At 42.6% G+C, this 16,922-nt stretch overlaps 1 protein-coding gene across 6 annotated transcripts in view; it reads left to right on the top strand.

Moving 5' to 3' along the window:
* The first annotated feature begins 784 nt into the window (after positions 1–784).
* LOC135520357 (protein cordon-bleu-like) overlaps positions 785–16,922 on the top strand; it is a 76,844-nt gene continuing 60,706 nt past the window's right edge. For 4 of the 6 annotated variants that reach the window (XM_064945846.1, XM_064945843.1, XM_064945845.1 and 1 more), the window contains exons 1-2: positions 786–936; positions 1,388–1,458. In XM_064945846.1, the coding sequence (XP_064801918.1) occupies positions 1,406–1,458 (53 nt within the window). In that variant the 5' untranslated portion in view covers positions 786–936; positions 1,388–1,405. Of the gene's footprint in view, positions 937–1,387; positions 1,459–16,922 lie in introns of all 6 variants that reach the window. The other 2 variants (XM_064945841.1, XM_064945842.1) reach the window with 2 other exon arrangements.

Below are 16,922 nucleotides of genomic sequence, written 5' to 3'. Positions count from 1 at the left end.
CATCGCTACAGTATTTCACTTTTTAATGTGCATAGTATTGCTTACTTGGTGTGTCCAATCAATTTTGTGACCACTCCCTCTTCAAATGAGGGCTAATTGAAAAAGCTGTTCAAAAGAGGACATTGTATTATTTTTTTGTACTCCCTGACCATGACATGCAGCCGAAACGCTTCGGATTTTTTAAAACCTTGTTTCTATTGAACATGCCATACAAATAAAGGAATTGTAATTAATTATATGAAGAGTGCTTTGTTCCTCCTTTCTTTTTTGTTCTCTGGATATTCTTGAATGATCAGCAATTTGTGTAATGTACAGTAAGTGGGCTGTTGGTGGTGCGCAAAGAAAGGGGCGGGGTTTAAGTGAATAAGTTATTGCAAGGGATGCTGGGTTCCAGAGTTTAAATTCAAATAGTTGGATTTTCAGTATGATGAAACAGAGTTTTATGGTATTGGCAACTATAAGTTCTTCATTATCGACGCGTTCGCTTAACTCAATAGAAATAACCTTTTAATTAATATGCTCACCATGCCCAGATAGTGCCACTTTACAGCCTGCCTACGAAATGGACTCATTCTTTCACAGTACTACATTAAATTATTCCCAATTTACACCTTTATAGTAGCATAGTTTAATTAAATTGATGTATAAACAGCGATCAAAACGTGAATGTGTTTTAAGCTAAATGTGGCTCTCAATAAAAAAATATATATATTTATTGTGAAAACTGTCGCGTTGTGTGCGTCCCAGTCCTACCGCTCGCTCGCCTTCTGGAGCTGGCAGTGAATTCCCAATGACATGATTGACGTTAGAGTGCTGACGAAGGCGGGCTTGGACGAGAACAGGGACAACAGGCATATACACGGATTATTCCAAAATCGCTTTGCAATTACCTGCTATGAGAATACGAAAATGAATTGAAACAATGTTTGAGTCGACGTAAGTACACTATTCTACCTATCACATCCTGAAAGATTATGTGGTTACTTTGTGTCTCTGCGCTGCGACTTTTTGTTGTGTAGACAACTGTTACTATGTTTCAGGACTTTAGTCTGTCAAATTTCAGCAGTCACTTTTGTATGGACCTGTAAATCCTATTTTGCAATTGATGTGAAACTAATGTGTAATTCTTATTTTTAAATAGCCTAGCCTACTGACACTTTGTTTACTGTTTTGTCGCCTAGAAGTAATCAAACAATTCTTAACTATTGTTTCATTAGAAAAATAGCACCCATATTTTGTTTAAGAATGATAAAACAACACTTTTGTTTTATCGGTTATTTGGATATCAATGGGCTTAGATATCAGTAGAGCTTTGGTGTCCTTGGTGACAGGACAAAAGTAAAATATTGAGGATAGCCAAGCATTTACCATTGAAGTTGGATATTAGCAAAAACATCAGTGCCACATGCAGAAGATGGACTTTGGAGAAGTCAACACAGCCACACAACCTCCAATAGGGTAAGTGAGGAATTTGAGGTTTCTAATAACTGTTGTTTGTCTTTCCCATTCCAAATATGTATGTGAATAAGTATTGTGTTTGAATAACTGTTTAAACAATCAAATTATCATAATATTGAGGAATGGTGATGGAGACCAACTTGGTCATAAGGTCACTTGACACAAGAGAAACATGGAGAAAGCCTATTTTCCACCGAGCAGGCCTTTGAGTTGCATGAATGATCGGACAGTCAGTCTTTTTTCACCTTTATTTAACTAGGCAAGTCATTTAAGAACACTCTTATTTTCAATGACAGCCTAGGAACAGTGGGTTAACTGCTTTGTTCAAGGGAAGAACAACAGATTTATACCTTGTCAGCTCAGGGATTTGATCTTGCAGTTGCAACTTTTGGTTACTAGTCCAGGGCTCTAATCACTAGGCTACCTGCCGCCCCCGTTTTACATTCTTACTGTAGCTCTGTCAAATATATACTGTACAAAAATATAAATGCAACATGCAAAGAAACATGGGACCAACACTTTGCATGTTGCATTTATATTCTTGTTCAGTGTGTGTACATACATACATGCATACATACATGCATACATACATACATACATACATACATACATACATACATACATACATACATACATACATACATACATACATACATACATACATACATACATACATACAGTGGGGCAAAAAAGTATTGTCTGCCACCAATTGTGCCAAAAGTTCTCCCACTTAAAAAGATGAGAGAGGCCTGTAATTTTCATTATAATCCAGAAAATCCAGAAAATCACATTGTAGGATTTTTTATTAATTTATTTGCAAATTATGGTGGAAAATAAGTATTTGGTCAACTACAAACAAGCAAGATTTCTGGCTCTCACAGACCTGTAACTTCTTCTTTAAGAGGCTCCTCTGTCCTCCACTCGTTACCTGTATTAATGGCACCTGTTTGAACGTATCAGTATAAAAGACACCTGTCCACAACCTCAAACAGTCACACTCCAAACTCCACTAAGGCCATGACCAAAGAGCTGTCAAAGGACACCAGAAACAAAATTGTAGACCTGCACCAGGCTGGGAAGACAATCTGCAATAGGTAAGCAGCTTGGTTTGAAGAAATCAACTGTGGGAGCAATTATTAGGAAATGGAAGACATACAAGACCACTGATAATCTCCCTCGATCTGGGGCTCCACGCAAGATCTCACCCCGTGGAGTCAAAATGATCACCAGAACGGTGAGCAAAAATCCCAGAACCACACAGGGGGGACATGGTGAATGACCTGCAGAGAGCTGGGACGAAAGTAACAAAGCCTTCCATCAGTAACACACTACGTCGCCAGGGACTCAAATCCTGCAGTGCAGGACGTGTCCCCCTGCTTAAGCCAGTACATGTCCAGGCCCGTCTGAAGTTTGCTAGAGAGCATTTGGATGATCCAGAAGAAGATTGTCAGATGAAACCAAAATAGAACTTTCTGGTAAAAACTCAACTCGTCGTGTTTGGAGGACAAAGAATGCTGAGTTGCATCCAAAGAACACCATACCTACTGTGAAGCATGGGGGTGGAAACATCATGCTTTGGGGCTGTTTTTCTGCAAAGGGACCAGGACGACTGATCCGTGTAAAGGAAATAATTAATGGGGCCATGTATCGTGAGATTTTGAGTGAAAACCTCCTTCCATCAGCAAGGGCATTGAAGATGAAACGTGGCTGGGTCTTTCAGCATGACAATGATCCCAAACACACCGCCCGGGCAACGAAGAAGTGGCTTCGTAAGAAGCATTTCAAGGTCCTGGAGTGGCCTAGCCAGTCTCCAGATCTCAACCCCATAGAAAATCTTTGGAGGGAGTTGAAAGTCCGTGTTGCCCAGCAACAGCCCCAAAACATCACTGTTCTAGAGGAGATCTGCATGGAGGAATGGGACAAAATACCAGCAACAGTGTGTGAAAACCTTCTGAAGACTTACAGAAAATGTTTGACCTCTGTCATTGCCAACAAAGGGTATATAACAAAGTATTGAGAAACTTTTGTTATTGACCAAATACTTATTTTCCACCATAATTTGCATATAAATTCATTAAAAATCCTAATAAAAAAAAAAAATCCTATCCTAAAATCCTGTACTGTCTCTCTATGTGATTTTCTGGATTTTTTTTTTCTTCTCATTTTGTCTGTCATAGTTGAAGTGTACCTATGATGAAAATTACAGGCCTCTCTCGCCCCACTGTACATACTTATACACACTAACGTTCAAACGTTTGGGGGCACTTAGAAATGTCCTTGTTTTCCATTAAATGAGTTGCAAAATGAATAGGAAATATAGTCAAGATGTTGACAAGGTTATAAATAATGATTTTTAATTGAAATAATAATTGTCCTTCAAACTTTGCTTTTGTCAAAGAATCCTCAATTTGCAGCAATGACAGCCTTGCAGACCTTTGGCATTCCAGTTGTCAATTTGTTGAGGTAATCTGAAGAGATTTCACCCATGCTTCATAAAGCACATCTCACAAGTTGGATTGGCTTGATGGGCACTTCTTAAGTACCATACATACGGTCAAGCTGCTCCCACAGCTCAATAGGGTTGAGATCCGGTGACTGTGCTGGCAACTCCATTATAGACAGAATATCAGCTGACTGCTTCTTCCCTAAATAGTTATTGCATAGATTGGAGCTGTGCTTTGGCTCATTGTTCTGTTGTAGGAAGAAATTGGCTCCAATTAAGCACCGTCCACAGGGTATGGCATGGCATTGCAAAATAGAGTGATAGTCTTCCTTCTTCAAGATCCCTTTTACCCTGTACAAATCTCCCACTTTACTATCACCAAAGCACCCCCAGACCATCACATTGCCTCCACCATGCTTGACAGATTGTGTCAAGCACTCCTTTTCATTTTTTCTGCGTCTCACGAATGTTCTTCTTTGTGATCCGAGAACCTCAAACTTAGATTTGTCTGTCCATAACACTAGTGTCTGTTCTTTTGCCCATCTTAATCTTTTCTTTTTATTGGACAGTCTGATGCCAGCATCCCGGAGTCGCCTCTTCACTGTTGACGTTGAGACTGGTGTTTTGCACTAGACACTCTAATGTACTTGTCATCTTGCTCATCTGTGCACCGGGGCCTCCCACTCCTCTATCTATTCTGGTTAGAGACAGTTTGAGCTGTTCTGTGAAGGGATTAGTACACTGCGTTGTACAAGATCTTCAGTTTCTTGTCAATTTCTCACATGGAATAGCTTTTATTTCTCAGAACAGTTTCAGAAGAAAGTTATTTGTTTCTGGCCATTTTGTGCCTGTAATCAAACCCACAAATGCTGATGCTCCAGATACTCAACTGTCACATCTGCTCCTGCAACGCCCTCTACTGCTTATCCTGTGTCTCCTTGACCTGCCGCCACTCCTCCAGTACTCTCTCCCTCTGTGTGTGTGTGTGGAGACAGGTGTGACTCTGGTCCCTGTCTCCAGTCCCACGTCTTGTCATTCTGCTACTCTGTTCTTGATTCCCCACTCTACTACTACCTTGGATTCCCTCCGGACCTGCTTACCCTGTCTCAAACCCTCTCGATCCAGCATCAGCCTCCACACCTGTTTTCCAGCACCCTGCCGGAGCTTCCCCTGACCTGCACTCCACCTTGGTTACGTCATCCAGTCTCCTCATCTGAGTCTGCTCTTGGGTTCCCCTGTTCCACAACTAGTCTAAAGAAGGCCAGTGTTATTGCTTCTTTAATCAGAACAACAGTTTTCAGCTGTGGTAACATTATTGCAAAAGGGTTTTCTAATGATCAATTAGCCTTTTTAAAATAATAAACTTGGATGAGCTAACACAACGTTCCATTGGAACACAGGAGTGATGGTTGCTGATAATGGGACTCTGTACACCTATGTAGATATTCCATAAGAAATCTGTCATTTTCAGCTACAATAGTCATTTACAATATTAACAATGTCCACACTGTATTTCTGATCAATTTGATGTTATTTTAATGGACAAAAATGTGCTTTTCTTTCAAAAACAAGGACATTTCTAAGTGACCCCAAACTTTTGAACTTGTATATATGTATATATGAGGCTATATTCTTTAAAAAAATATATACACTTCATAAATTGTTGTAAGCATAAAACTATTTTTCTCTTCTCTCTTTAGTTGAGGTAGTTGTCAGCAGACAGACACATCAAAAGCCATAGCATACAGTACTGTATGTATTGACTGGCAGATAATTCCAGTTGAATTCTATAGAAAATACATGTATGACCACTGATTGGAAAACAACTGTGGGCCAGTTCATAACAGAAGCAGTGGCTTTTGTGCAGTGGCTGTTACTGAATTTGTACTGTCTCTGTAGTTCTTTTGTTACCTTTGTTGTTGTTGACTCCATATGCTGCAGCTCCTTCCCATTTGGTGAAGGCAACACAAAACATAATCTCTAAAACTGCTGTGTTGCACTTTCAATCTAATCTACACAATTACATCATACAGTGTAATGCAAATCTTCTTACAGATGTAAATCGGACACTTCAGTACTGGGATTGTTGTATAGTTATTATTCTATATCTTTTTGTGCAGAAACACGTTCTATCCTTCAGGCGTCATAATGTGGTAGAATCTATTTACTGGTGTTGTTGTGGGAGACTGAAGTCCCCAACCCTTATTACCTGCAAGTAAACAAAATCCTTTGTATTTTGCACCCATGGTCCTGCATCTCCTCCACCCCGCTGAAGGCTTTTATATAATCACCTCCTATGACATGTTGCAGAAAGCACATGATGAATAGTGGTTATTTAAAGACAGCAGTTGCTGAACATTCCTCTCTGCTCTGCCTGTCCCTCTGGAGACCAATGATGGCATTTCCTTGGTTGTTCCCATTGACTGAACATTTTTTAAATCTCTTTTTCAAGTGATCCCTGGCCAAGAAAAGCAGTAGTTGGGTTGTTCCATCGATTAGGTGCCTTTTGAGTAGTGTAACTTGTATATATTTTTTTTTCACAACATTTATTTTCTGTCGTGAAGAGCACGTGTATTTTTTAATAAAGTTGAACGTTTTCCCAACTTAGGGATAGGCGTCCCGTCAACGGGATAGTTGTAAATCATGCAGTGCCGTGTGTCATGAGCGCAGATTTGAGAGAAAAAACAATGTCGGTACATATGTCTTATATCAGCTGAAAGCTTAAATTATTGTTAATATAACTACGCTGTCCAATTTACAGTAGCTATTACTGCGAAAAAAAATGCCCTGCTATTGTTTGAGGAGAGCTCCTAACAACAAGACACTTTTTTCACCGCGATGGGTTTGATAAATTCACCTCCTGAAGGTGAAATGTGTGCTTACATTCTGAAATCTTGCTCTGATTTATCATCCAAAGGGTCCCAGAGATAACATGAAGTGTTGTTTTGTTAGATAAAATCCTTTTTCATATCCTAAAAAGGTCCATATAGCATGCACAATCGATTTTGTGTTTCCACTCATTCAATTTGCAAAGAAAGGAATCTGTGAAAATCTAACCGTAAATGTTGTTTCAACCCGTCAAATCACATTCGTATTTATTCCTCGGAGATCCTAGAACGTAACCAGACTTCACTATATCATTAGGCGTGTAGTATATCCTACACACTAAATTTGGTCGGAGAGCGGCACCTTCATAGGACACAATGACGTCGGCGGTCTTCACTTGATTGGTGCTTATTTGACAAAGTTACAGTCAATCGGGGTCAGACGAAGCTAGCTAGATGGCCAATGAGCAGGGAAACCCTGTATCTGTCGCAAAATGTAGCCGCTAACCTTGTGCGACAGCAAGCCTTTTCCTTTTGGACAAAAAGTTATAAGAATATGGAGAGTTATGAAAACTGGGTGTTTTGCAAATGTTCAACTTATAATATGGCTACTAATACTGGAAAAGCTCATTCAAAGTCCAAGTATACAGATTTGATTATATTCTTGCAGAAGAATGTAAATGTCTCCTTCACGATTTGACCGATTGTACCTGTGTGACTTCACACTAAATGTCAAGTAGTTTGCTCATACTTCAAGTTATCCGTCTGAAACTTTGCACATACACTGCTGCTGTCTTGTGGACACCATCGGAATTACAAGCAGAGTGATGGCCAGAACTGTTGCATTTCAAAGATGGTGGTAGAAAAAAAACGGTTGTATTTTCTTCTACCAGATCTATTGTGTTATATTCTCCTACATTCAATTCACATTTCCACAAACTTCAGTGTTTCCTTTCAATTCGTACCCAGAATATGCATATCCTTGCTTCAGGGCCTGAGCTACAGGCAGTTAGATTTGGGTATATCATTTTAGGCAAAAATTGGAAAAAAGGGGGCTATCCCTAAGAAGTTTAAAATAAAGAAATTACTATCAGTGATGTTCCCACATGACATTTTTGGCTGATACCGATATCTAATATTTTCCTTGCCAAAAAACTGATACCGATATAAATAAATATTGCGACCTTTTTAAGCATTCTAGTTAAATAATTGGCACACACACATGGATGCAGCGGTCCAGGGCACTACATATCAGTGCAAGAGGCGTCACTACAGTCGCCGGTTCGAATCCAGGCTGTATCAAATCCAGAGTCCCATAGGGCAGCACACAATTGGCCCAGCGTCATCCGGGGTAGGCCGTCATTGTAAATGAGAATTTGTTCTTTACTGACTTGCCTAGTTAAATAAAGATTACACACACGCACACCACACTGACCAAAATGTTATTTTGTTGGCATTTATGTATGTCCCCATTACCAGTAAAACATAATCAAAACCTATTTCTTTCACTTACTTGCTGTGCTGTTTCATTATTTGTTTGTTCAGTCGTTTCATTCCCAACCAGGATTTCTATGGAACGCCGTTTGGGTCTTTGCTATGGGACGCTGTTAGGGTCTTGCGTGTCAAAAAATATACTATTTAACACTTTTACGTGTTAAATAACACTATTTGACGTGTCAAATAAGCTTGTTGACCAATCAGAACCTGAATATGACTGCACGTCACATAATAATTTAACGGGTTCATACGTTTTTTACGTAGTTATTACACATTGATTACACTATCACTCGTATTTCATGTCAAATCAAATCAAATTTTATTTGTCACATACACATGGTTAGCAGATGTTAATGCGAGTGTAGCGAAATGCTTGTGCTTCTAGTTCCGACAATGCAGTAATAACCAACAAGTAATCTAACTAACAATTCCAAAACTACTGTCTTATACACAAGTGTAAGGGGATAAAGAATATGTACATAAAGATATATGAATGAGTGATGGTACAGAGCAGCATAGGCAAGATACAGTAGATGGTATCGAGTACAGTATATAGATATGAGATGAGTATGTAAACAAAGTGGCATAGTTAAAGTGGCTAGTGATACATGTATTACATAAAGATGCAGTAGATGAGTACAGTGTATACGTATACATATGAGATGAATAATGTAGGGTATGTAAACATTATATTAGGTAGCATTGTTTAAAGTGGCTAGTGATATATTTTACATCATTTCCCATCAATTCCCATTATTAAAGTGGCTGGAGTTTAGTCAGTGTGTTGGCAGCAGCCACTCAATGTTAGTGGTGGCTGTTTAACAGTCTGATGGCCTTGAGATAGAAGCTGTTTTTCAGTCTCTCGGTCCCAGCTTTGATGCACCTGTACTGACCTCGCCTTCTGGATGATAGCGGGGTGAACAGGCAGTGGCTCGGGTGGTTGTTGTCCTTGATGATCTTTATGGCCTTCCTGTAACATCGGGTGGTGTAGGTGTCCTGGAGGGCAGGTAGTTTGCCCCCGGTGATGCGTTGTGCAGACATCACTACTCTCTGGAGAGCCTTACGGTTGTGGGAGGAGCAGTTGCCGTACCAGGCGGTGATACAGCCCGCCAGGATGCTCTCGATTGTGCATCTGTAGAAGTTTGAGTGCTTTTGGTGACAAGCCAAATTTCTTCAGCCTCTTGAGGTTGAAGAGGCGCTGCTGCGCCTTCTTCACGATGCTGTCTGTGTGGGTGGACCAATTCAGTTTGTCTGTGATGTGTATGCCGAGGAACTTAACTTACTACCCTCTCCACTACTGTTCCATCGATGTGGATAGGGGGGTGTTCCCTCTGCTGTTTCCTGAAGTCCACAATCATCTCTTTAGTTTTGTTAACGTTGAGTGTGAGGTTATTTTCCTGACACCACACTCCGAGGGCCCTCACCTCCTCCCTGTAGGCCGTCCCGTCCTTGTTGGTAATCAAGCCTACCACTGTTGTGTCGTCCGCAAACTTGATGATTGAGTTGGAGGCGTGCGTGGCCACGCAGTCGTGGGTGAACAGGGAGTACAGGAGAGGGCTCAGAACGCACCCTTGTGGGGCCCCAGTGTTGAGGATCAGCGGGGTGGAGAAGTTGTTGCCTACCCTCACCACCTGGGGGCGGCCCGTCAGGAAGTCCAGTACCCAGTTGCACAGGGCGGGGTCGAGACCCAGGGTCTTGAGCTTGATGATGAGCTTGGAGGGTACTATGGTGTTAAATGCCGAGCTGTAGTCGATGAACAGCATTCTCACATAGGTATTCCTCTTGTCCAGATGGGTTAGGGCAGTGTGCAGTGTGGTTGAGATTGCATCGTCTGTGGACCTATTTGGGCGGTAAGCAAATTGGAGTGGGTCTAGGGTGTCAGGTAGGGTGGCGGTGATATGGTCCTTGACTAGTCTCTCAAAGCACTTCATGATGACGGAAGTGAGTGCTACGGGGCGGTAGTCGTTTAGCTCAGTTACCTTAGCTTTCTTGGGAACAGGAACAATGGTGGCCCTCTTGAAGCATGTGGGAACAGCAGACTGGTATAGGGATTGATTGAATATGTCCGTAAACACACCAGCCAGCTGGTCTGCGCATGCTCTGAGGGCGCGGCTGGGGATGCCGTCTGGGCCTGCAGCCTTGCGAGGGTTAACACGTTTAAATGTTTTACTCACCTCGGCTGCAGTGAAGGAGAGTCTGCATGTTTTCGTTGCAGGCCGTGTAAGTGGCACTGTATTGTCCTCAAAGCGGGCAAAAAAATTATTTAGTCTGCCTGGGAGCAAGACATCCTGGTCCGTGACTGGGCTGGTTTTCTTTTTGTAGTCCGTGATTGACTGTAGACCCTGCCACATACCTCTTGTGTCTGAGCCATTGAATTGAGATTCTACTTTGTCTCTATACTGACGCTTAGCTTGTTTGATAGCCTTGCGGAGGGAATAGCTGCACTGTTTTTATTCGGTCATGTTTCCAGTCACCTTTCCCTGATTTAAAAGCAGTGGTTCGCGCTTTCAGTTTCACGCGAATGCTGCCATCAATCCACGGTTTCTGGTTTGGGAATGTTTTAATCGTTGCTATGGGAACGACATCTTCAACGCACGTTCTAATGAACTCGCACATCGAATCAGCGTATTCGTCAATGTTGTTGTCTGACGCAATATGAAACATATCCCAGTCCACGTGATGGAAGCAGTCTTGGAGTGTGGAATCAGCTTGGTCGGACCAGCGTTGGACAGACCTCAGCGTGGGAGCTTCTTGTTTTAGTTTCTGTCTGTAGGCAGGGATCAGCAAAATAGAGTCGTGGTTAGCTTTTCTGAAAGGAGGGCGGGGCAGGGCCTTATATGCGTTGCGGAAGTTGGAATAACAATGATCCAAGGTTTTGCCAGCCCTGGTTGCGCAATCGATATGCTGATACAATTTAGGGAGTCTTGTTTTCAGATTAGCCTTGTTAAAAACCCCAGCTACAATGAATGCAGCCTCAGGATGTATAGATTCCAGTTTGCAAAGAGTCAAATAAAGTTCATTCAGAGCCATCGATGTGTCTGCTTGGGGGGGAATATATAAGGCTGTGATTATAATCGAAGAGAATTCTCTTGGTAGATAATGCGGTCGACATTTGATTGTGAGGAATTCTAAATCAGGTGAACAGAAGGATTTGAGTTCCTGTATGTTTCTGTGATCACACCACGTCTCGTTAGCCATAAGGCATACGCCCCCGCCCCTCTTCTAACCAGAAAGATGTTTGTTTCTGTCGGCGCAATGCGTGGAGAAACCAGCTGGCTGCACCGCCTCCGATAGCGTCTCTCCAGTGAGCCATGTTTCCGTGAAGCAAAGAACATTAGTCTCTGATGTCCCTCTGGAATGCTACCCGTGCTCGGATTTCATCAACCTTGTTGTCAAGAGACTGGACATTGGCGAGAAGAATGCTAGGGAGTGGTGCACGATGTGCCCGTCTCCGGAGTCTGACCAGAAGACTGCCTCGTTTCCCTCTTTTACGAAGTCGTTTTTTTGGGTCGCCGGCTGGGATCCATTCCGTTGTCCTGGTTGAAAGGCAGAACACAGGATCCGCTTCGCGAAAGTCATATTCTTGGTCGTACTGATGGTGAGTTGACGCTGATCTTATATTCAGTAGTTCTACTCGACTGTATGTAATGAAACCTAAGATGACCTGGGGTACTAATGTAAGAAATAACACGTAAAAAAACAAAAAACTGCATAGTTTCCTAGGAACGCGAAGAGAGGCGGCCATCTCTGTCACAACTATACGTATGCTATGATGCTGGTAAAATTGTCTCATGCACCTGCACTGCTGGTCATAAAAAGCTAGCTAGCTCATGGATGCAAACAATCTGTTTCAGTAGCCATAGTGAGCTAGCTAACTATATAGCTAGGTGTCATCATCTAAAATAAACCTAATTTATAAGATAATTCTTATTTGATTAATGGTGGTCTGACCCATCTATGTGAAACGAGCTACAATAATGGACTTTGCGGTTAGCCTTCAACATAAAAGTATGGCATGATTCTACTATTTCTATTCATTTGCATCACTGTGTTATTTTGAAGGCCATCTGCAAATTTCACTATTGTGCCTAATCCTTATTGTGGCTAGCTTCACAACACTGTCCGGTTGAGCCTCACTATCCAAATGAAGCTTGCTGGCTGCTTATAACTTTAGTTTTGGGCTACAGGGTTAAGTAGCTAGCTAGCTATTTATTTTCATGAACTGAAGTTCAATTTCAATAGGCGAACAAGAAGTGGCAACCTAGCTAATACTTACTCACACGGATTCCTAAATCATTGCTAAGAAGAATGAAAATCACCGCAGTTTCTACTGGTCATTGTTTTCAGGCTGGTTGTATTGGTGCTAGCTAAATACCAAGCTAAAGCTAGCTACCCCAGAAGTTGCGGTCGAACAAATGATGCTTTATTACCGACGCAGTATTGTATACACATCGTTCGTGGCTGATATTTGCTTGTTTGCAGACTTTTGTACAGCTTTGACTGTGCTACTGTATCTTTCTTGACACGCAAATACCCAAACGGCGTTCCATAGTATGTATATTGTGAAGCTAATAGCAGTGACACTATTACTGTGTAATTCCAGTAGGGCAACATCTGAAAAATAGTGTAATGGTAGTGTGTACCGGTGCTCGACCAGTTGGCGAAAGCCAACATCACCCACGACAGAGAACGGTTGATTGTCAAGGGCAATGAATTCCATTATCTTGGCTTTAATGGATTTCGTCTCGTCTCGCTGAAAATCTATTACTCTTTCAAATGACTGCTTGATCCACACAGCAGACATTGTGGGCTAGTTTAGGAATGTTGTGTTGCACGTATAGTGCAAAATGTTACGTGGCGTCATTACGTCATGTACCTACATTTATATAGGTATGCACGTCAGCCTTGACATCGGTTTTGCACATCAGGGCATTAAACTAGACATTGGCCAATACCGACGTTGGCATTTTTAGATAATATCGGCTGATTCCGAAATATTCACTGATTTATATCGTGCAACCCTAATTACTATAGTAAGTGCCTATTAACAGGGTTGACTCTAACAGGATTGAGGACTTCATATTAAATGAGGAATGGAAGCTTGTGTGCAACAGGGAGGGACAATCGAATGCAAGCTTCACAAAAAAATGTAATTGTTAAAACATTTCTAGTTTGGGTAACAAGGTTGATGTGTTATGCTCGATCCGCTCAGTTTTACACCACAAAACACCACAAAACTGTAAAAAAGGGTACAACCAGCCCACCTGCTTTTAGACTATGATTTGACTATTAGATCAATGTTTCTTTAAAAAAATTAAAGCAAGAGTTTAGCAGGGTTGACCTTTTTAAAATAAAAACATCACTTTAACTAAATAATAGTATTCAGAAATGACTATCAAAGCAACAAAACTAGGGCTTTACAATCCTGGTGAAAACCACAACATTTCTCCAAGTTAAGTGGGTTAAAACCTTCCTGGAAGTCAGAGGATACACAGAGGGACATGTCAAAATGCTGAAAGTTTTTAGTCATATAAAAAAAAATCAGATTTATTTCTATTTGGTCTATATTAAAGGACACTTCATTTAAATTCGTTTAACCTTTATTTAACTAGGCAAGTCAGTTTACAACATTCTTATTTTCAATGACGGCATAGGATCTGTGGGTTAACTGCCTGTTCAAGGGCAGAACGACAGATTTGTACCTTCTCAGCTCAGGGGTTTGAACTTGCAACCTTCCGGTTACTAGTCCAACACTCTAACCACTAGGCTACCCTGCCGCCCTGATTTAATATAACAGGTTTTTCAAATTCAATATTTGTGCACAATTACTTATTTTGCATCCCTTTCATATTTAAATAAAATATGAAAGGGATGAAAAAGGCACTCATTTTGGGGAACCACTCAGTTATTGGATTGATAATAATTTTTTCCCAATGGAACATGTCAAAGGTAGCACCTTTAGCTGTTGGTAAAATGGTCTCTTTAGATTACTATGACAATTGCCATTTGTTAGGGTGTAATACTTTTGTCAGCTGATGTCATCACAGAGGCATTAACAGCTTTATTTTACATGGCAAGAACAAGAAGGAAGGTTTAAAGGGAAACGGAGCCCGTAAAACACTCACAGGGATGGAAGAATGTACCAAATGGCACCCTATTCCCTATAGTAGTATAGTGCACTACTAGTATAGTGACTTATACCTGGGCGATATGGCAAATAAATTATCACTATCTATGTATTTTTTCATTCGATAACGATAATTATCACGATATTAATCAAATAATGTTTAAAAGGTGCATATCTGCTTCAAACTCAAGAATGTCTGAACAAACCGTGATTAGAGCATTGGGCCAGTAACCGAAAGATCGACTCCCTGAACTGACAAGGTAAAAATCTGTTGTTCTACCCCTGAACAAGGCAGTTAACCCACTGTTCCCGATAGGCCGTCATTGTAAGTAAGTGTCAGGATTTGGCCAGGGTTGTTCCGGGTTTTGGTCAGTAGATGCCCCCATTGTGCTTTTTGTCCTTATGTTTTTCCCTTGATCCCCATTAATTATTTGCACCTGTGCCTCGTTTCCTCTAATTGTATTTAAACCCTTAGTTTCCCTTAGTTCTGTGCTCTGTGTTTGTATGTTAGCACCCTGCCCTAGTGTTCTGTGTACTCTTGTCGATTCCGGGTGACGCTCTTGTGGTATTCTGTTTTTTGTTTTTGTTTATTTTTTGTGAGTTTCTTTTGAGGCCTTTTTGTGCTTTTCCTACCACCTTTTGGATTTGCCATTTTTTGTATTTAAGGATTTTTTCTTTATTAAATACACCGTCTTAAGTACTGCTGTGTCTGCCTCATCTTCTGGGTTCTGCTGACTATTCGTGGCTCAGTTGGTTAAGTGACTGTTTCTCACTCCGAAGACCCAGGTTCGAAACCGGGTCCTGACAGAAACACAGAGCCAAAAATGAACCCAGAGGCAGCCAGTTCCCAGGACCTTTTTGCCACGCTGTCCCACCACCAGGAGACTGACCAACGCCACGAAGCCGCCCTGGTTCAGCCAGAGGCCTTAATGGCTAGACATTCTCATCTTCTGTCGGAGATGCTGACTTCCATTAAGCAAATATCTGATCGACTTACCCCGGCAACAGTTCCCGTCCCAGTACCTCAGGTTCACGTACCCATGGCAGTTAACCCCCTGGCTGAACCTCGTCTTCCACCTCCCCAATGGTTCTCAGGTGATCCAAGGGTTTCTCACTCAATGTTCTCTCTCCTTTGAGCTGCAACCTTCGTCGTTTCCCACCGACCGGTCTAAGATCGCTTATATCATCTCCCTGCTGTCGGAAAAAGCCCTGGCCTGGGCTACTGCTGTGTGGGATGCCCATAGTTCCTGCTGTGCCAGCTACTCTGCCTTTGCTGAGGAATTCAAACGAGTGTTTCAAGGCCCAAGCAGTGGTTCTGACTCAGCCAAACAGCTCCTGACTCTCCATCAAGGTTGGCGCAGCGTGACGGACTATGCCATCCAGTTCCGCACGGTGGCAGCAGCGAGTGGCTGGAACAACGAGGCGCTCACGGTGTGCTTTCTGAAAGGCCTTTCCGACACTATCCAAGATGAACTGGCCACTCGGGAACCACCGGACAATCTCGAGTCCCTGATCAAGTTGGCCTCACGCATTGACCAGCGTCTGAGAGAGAGAGAACTCAACCGTAGACCTCTAGCCCCTATCAGTCCCAGCTCCGAGTCCCCACCTTTATCATCGCTGGCTCCACCGGAACCCATGCAGATTGGACGCATCTCCCAGGCTGAGAGAGACTGCCGGATGAGGGAGCGACGCTGTCTATATTGCGGCAAACCGGGCCATTTCCGTTCCACGTGTCCCGGGCTCCAGGGAAACGCTCTGTCCCGTACAGACCGGGGGAACTGTAACGGGAAACATAACCTCCTCCCATCCGTCCAACTCCCGTCTGCTCATTCCAGTCACCCTCTCCTGGGACAACCACAAGCTTCACCTTCAAGCCTTGGTAGACTCTGGAGCCGCAGGTAACTTCATGGATGGTGTCTGGGCGAAGGAGAATGGCGTTCCCTCTGAACCTCTAAGTGACCCCATGAGGGTTACTACATTGGATGGAAGCCCTTTGGGATTTGGACTTGTCACTCATGTCACTACCTCTTTGCGACTTTCAGTTTCACAACACCAGGAATTGATGAACTTTCATTTGATCTCCTGTTCCGAGTTCCCTCTCGTCCTTGGATACCCCTGGCTTCACAGCCATAACCCTCACATCGACTGGTCTGTGGGCACTATCAAGCAGTGGGGTCCTACGTGCCAAGCTACTTGTATTTTCCAGAATTCCCCGAGTTCTACTCCCGAGTCTTTAGAATCCATCGACCTGACCCGAGTTCCCGAGTGTTACCATGACCTCAAACTGGTGTTTAGCAAACAGAGGGCCACCATGCTACCACCCCATAGACCTTATGATTGCCCCATCGACCTGTTTCCGGGCACTTGCCCCCCAGAAGTCGGATCTTTTCCCTATCTCCACCCGAGCGAGCTGCTATGGATACCTACATCAGGACGCTCTGGAAGCAGGCTTCATGCGTCCATCCACCTCCAGCGGGAGCAGGGGTTTTTCTTTGTGGCCAAGAAGACGGTGGATTACGTCCTTGCATCGACTACCGGGGACTCAATGCCATAACCGTTCGTAACCGTTACC

The sequence above is a fragment of the Oncorhynchus masou genome, chromosome 29 (assembly GCF_036934945.1).
Source record: "Oncorhynchus masou masou isolate Uvic2021 chromosome 29, UVic_Omas_1.1, whole genome shotgun sequence".
NCBI classification, from domain to species: Eukaryota; Metazoa; Chordata; class Actinopteri; order Salmoniformes; family Salmonidae; genus Oncorhynchus; species Oncorhynchus masou.
Note: the sequence above shows the minus strand (reverse complement) of the source record. Positions and strands in the feature narration are given on the sequence as shown.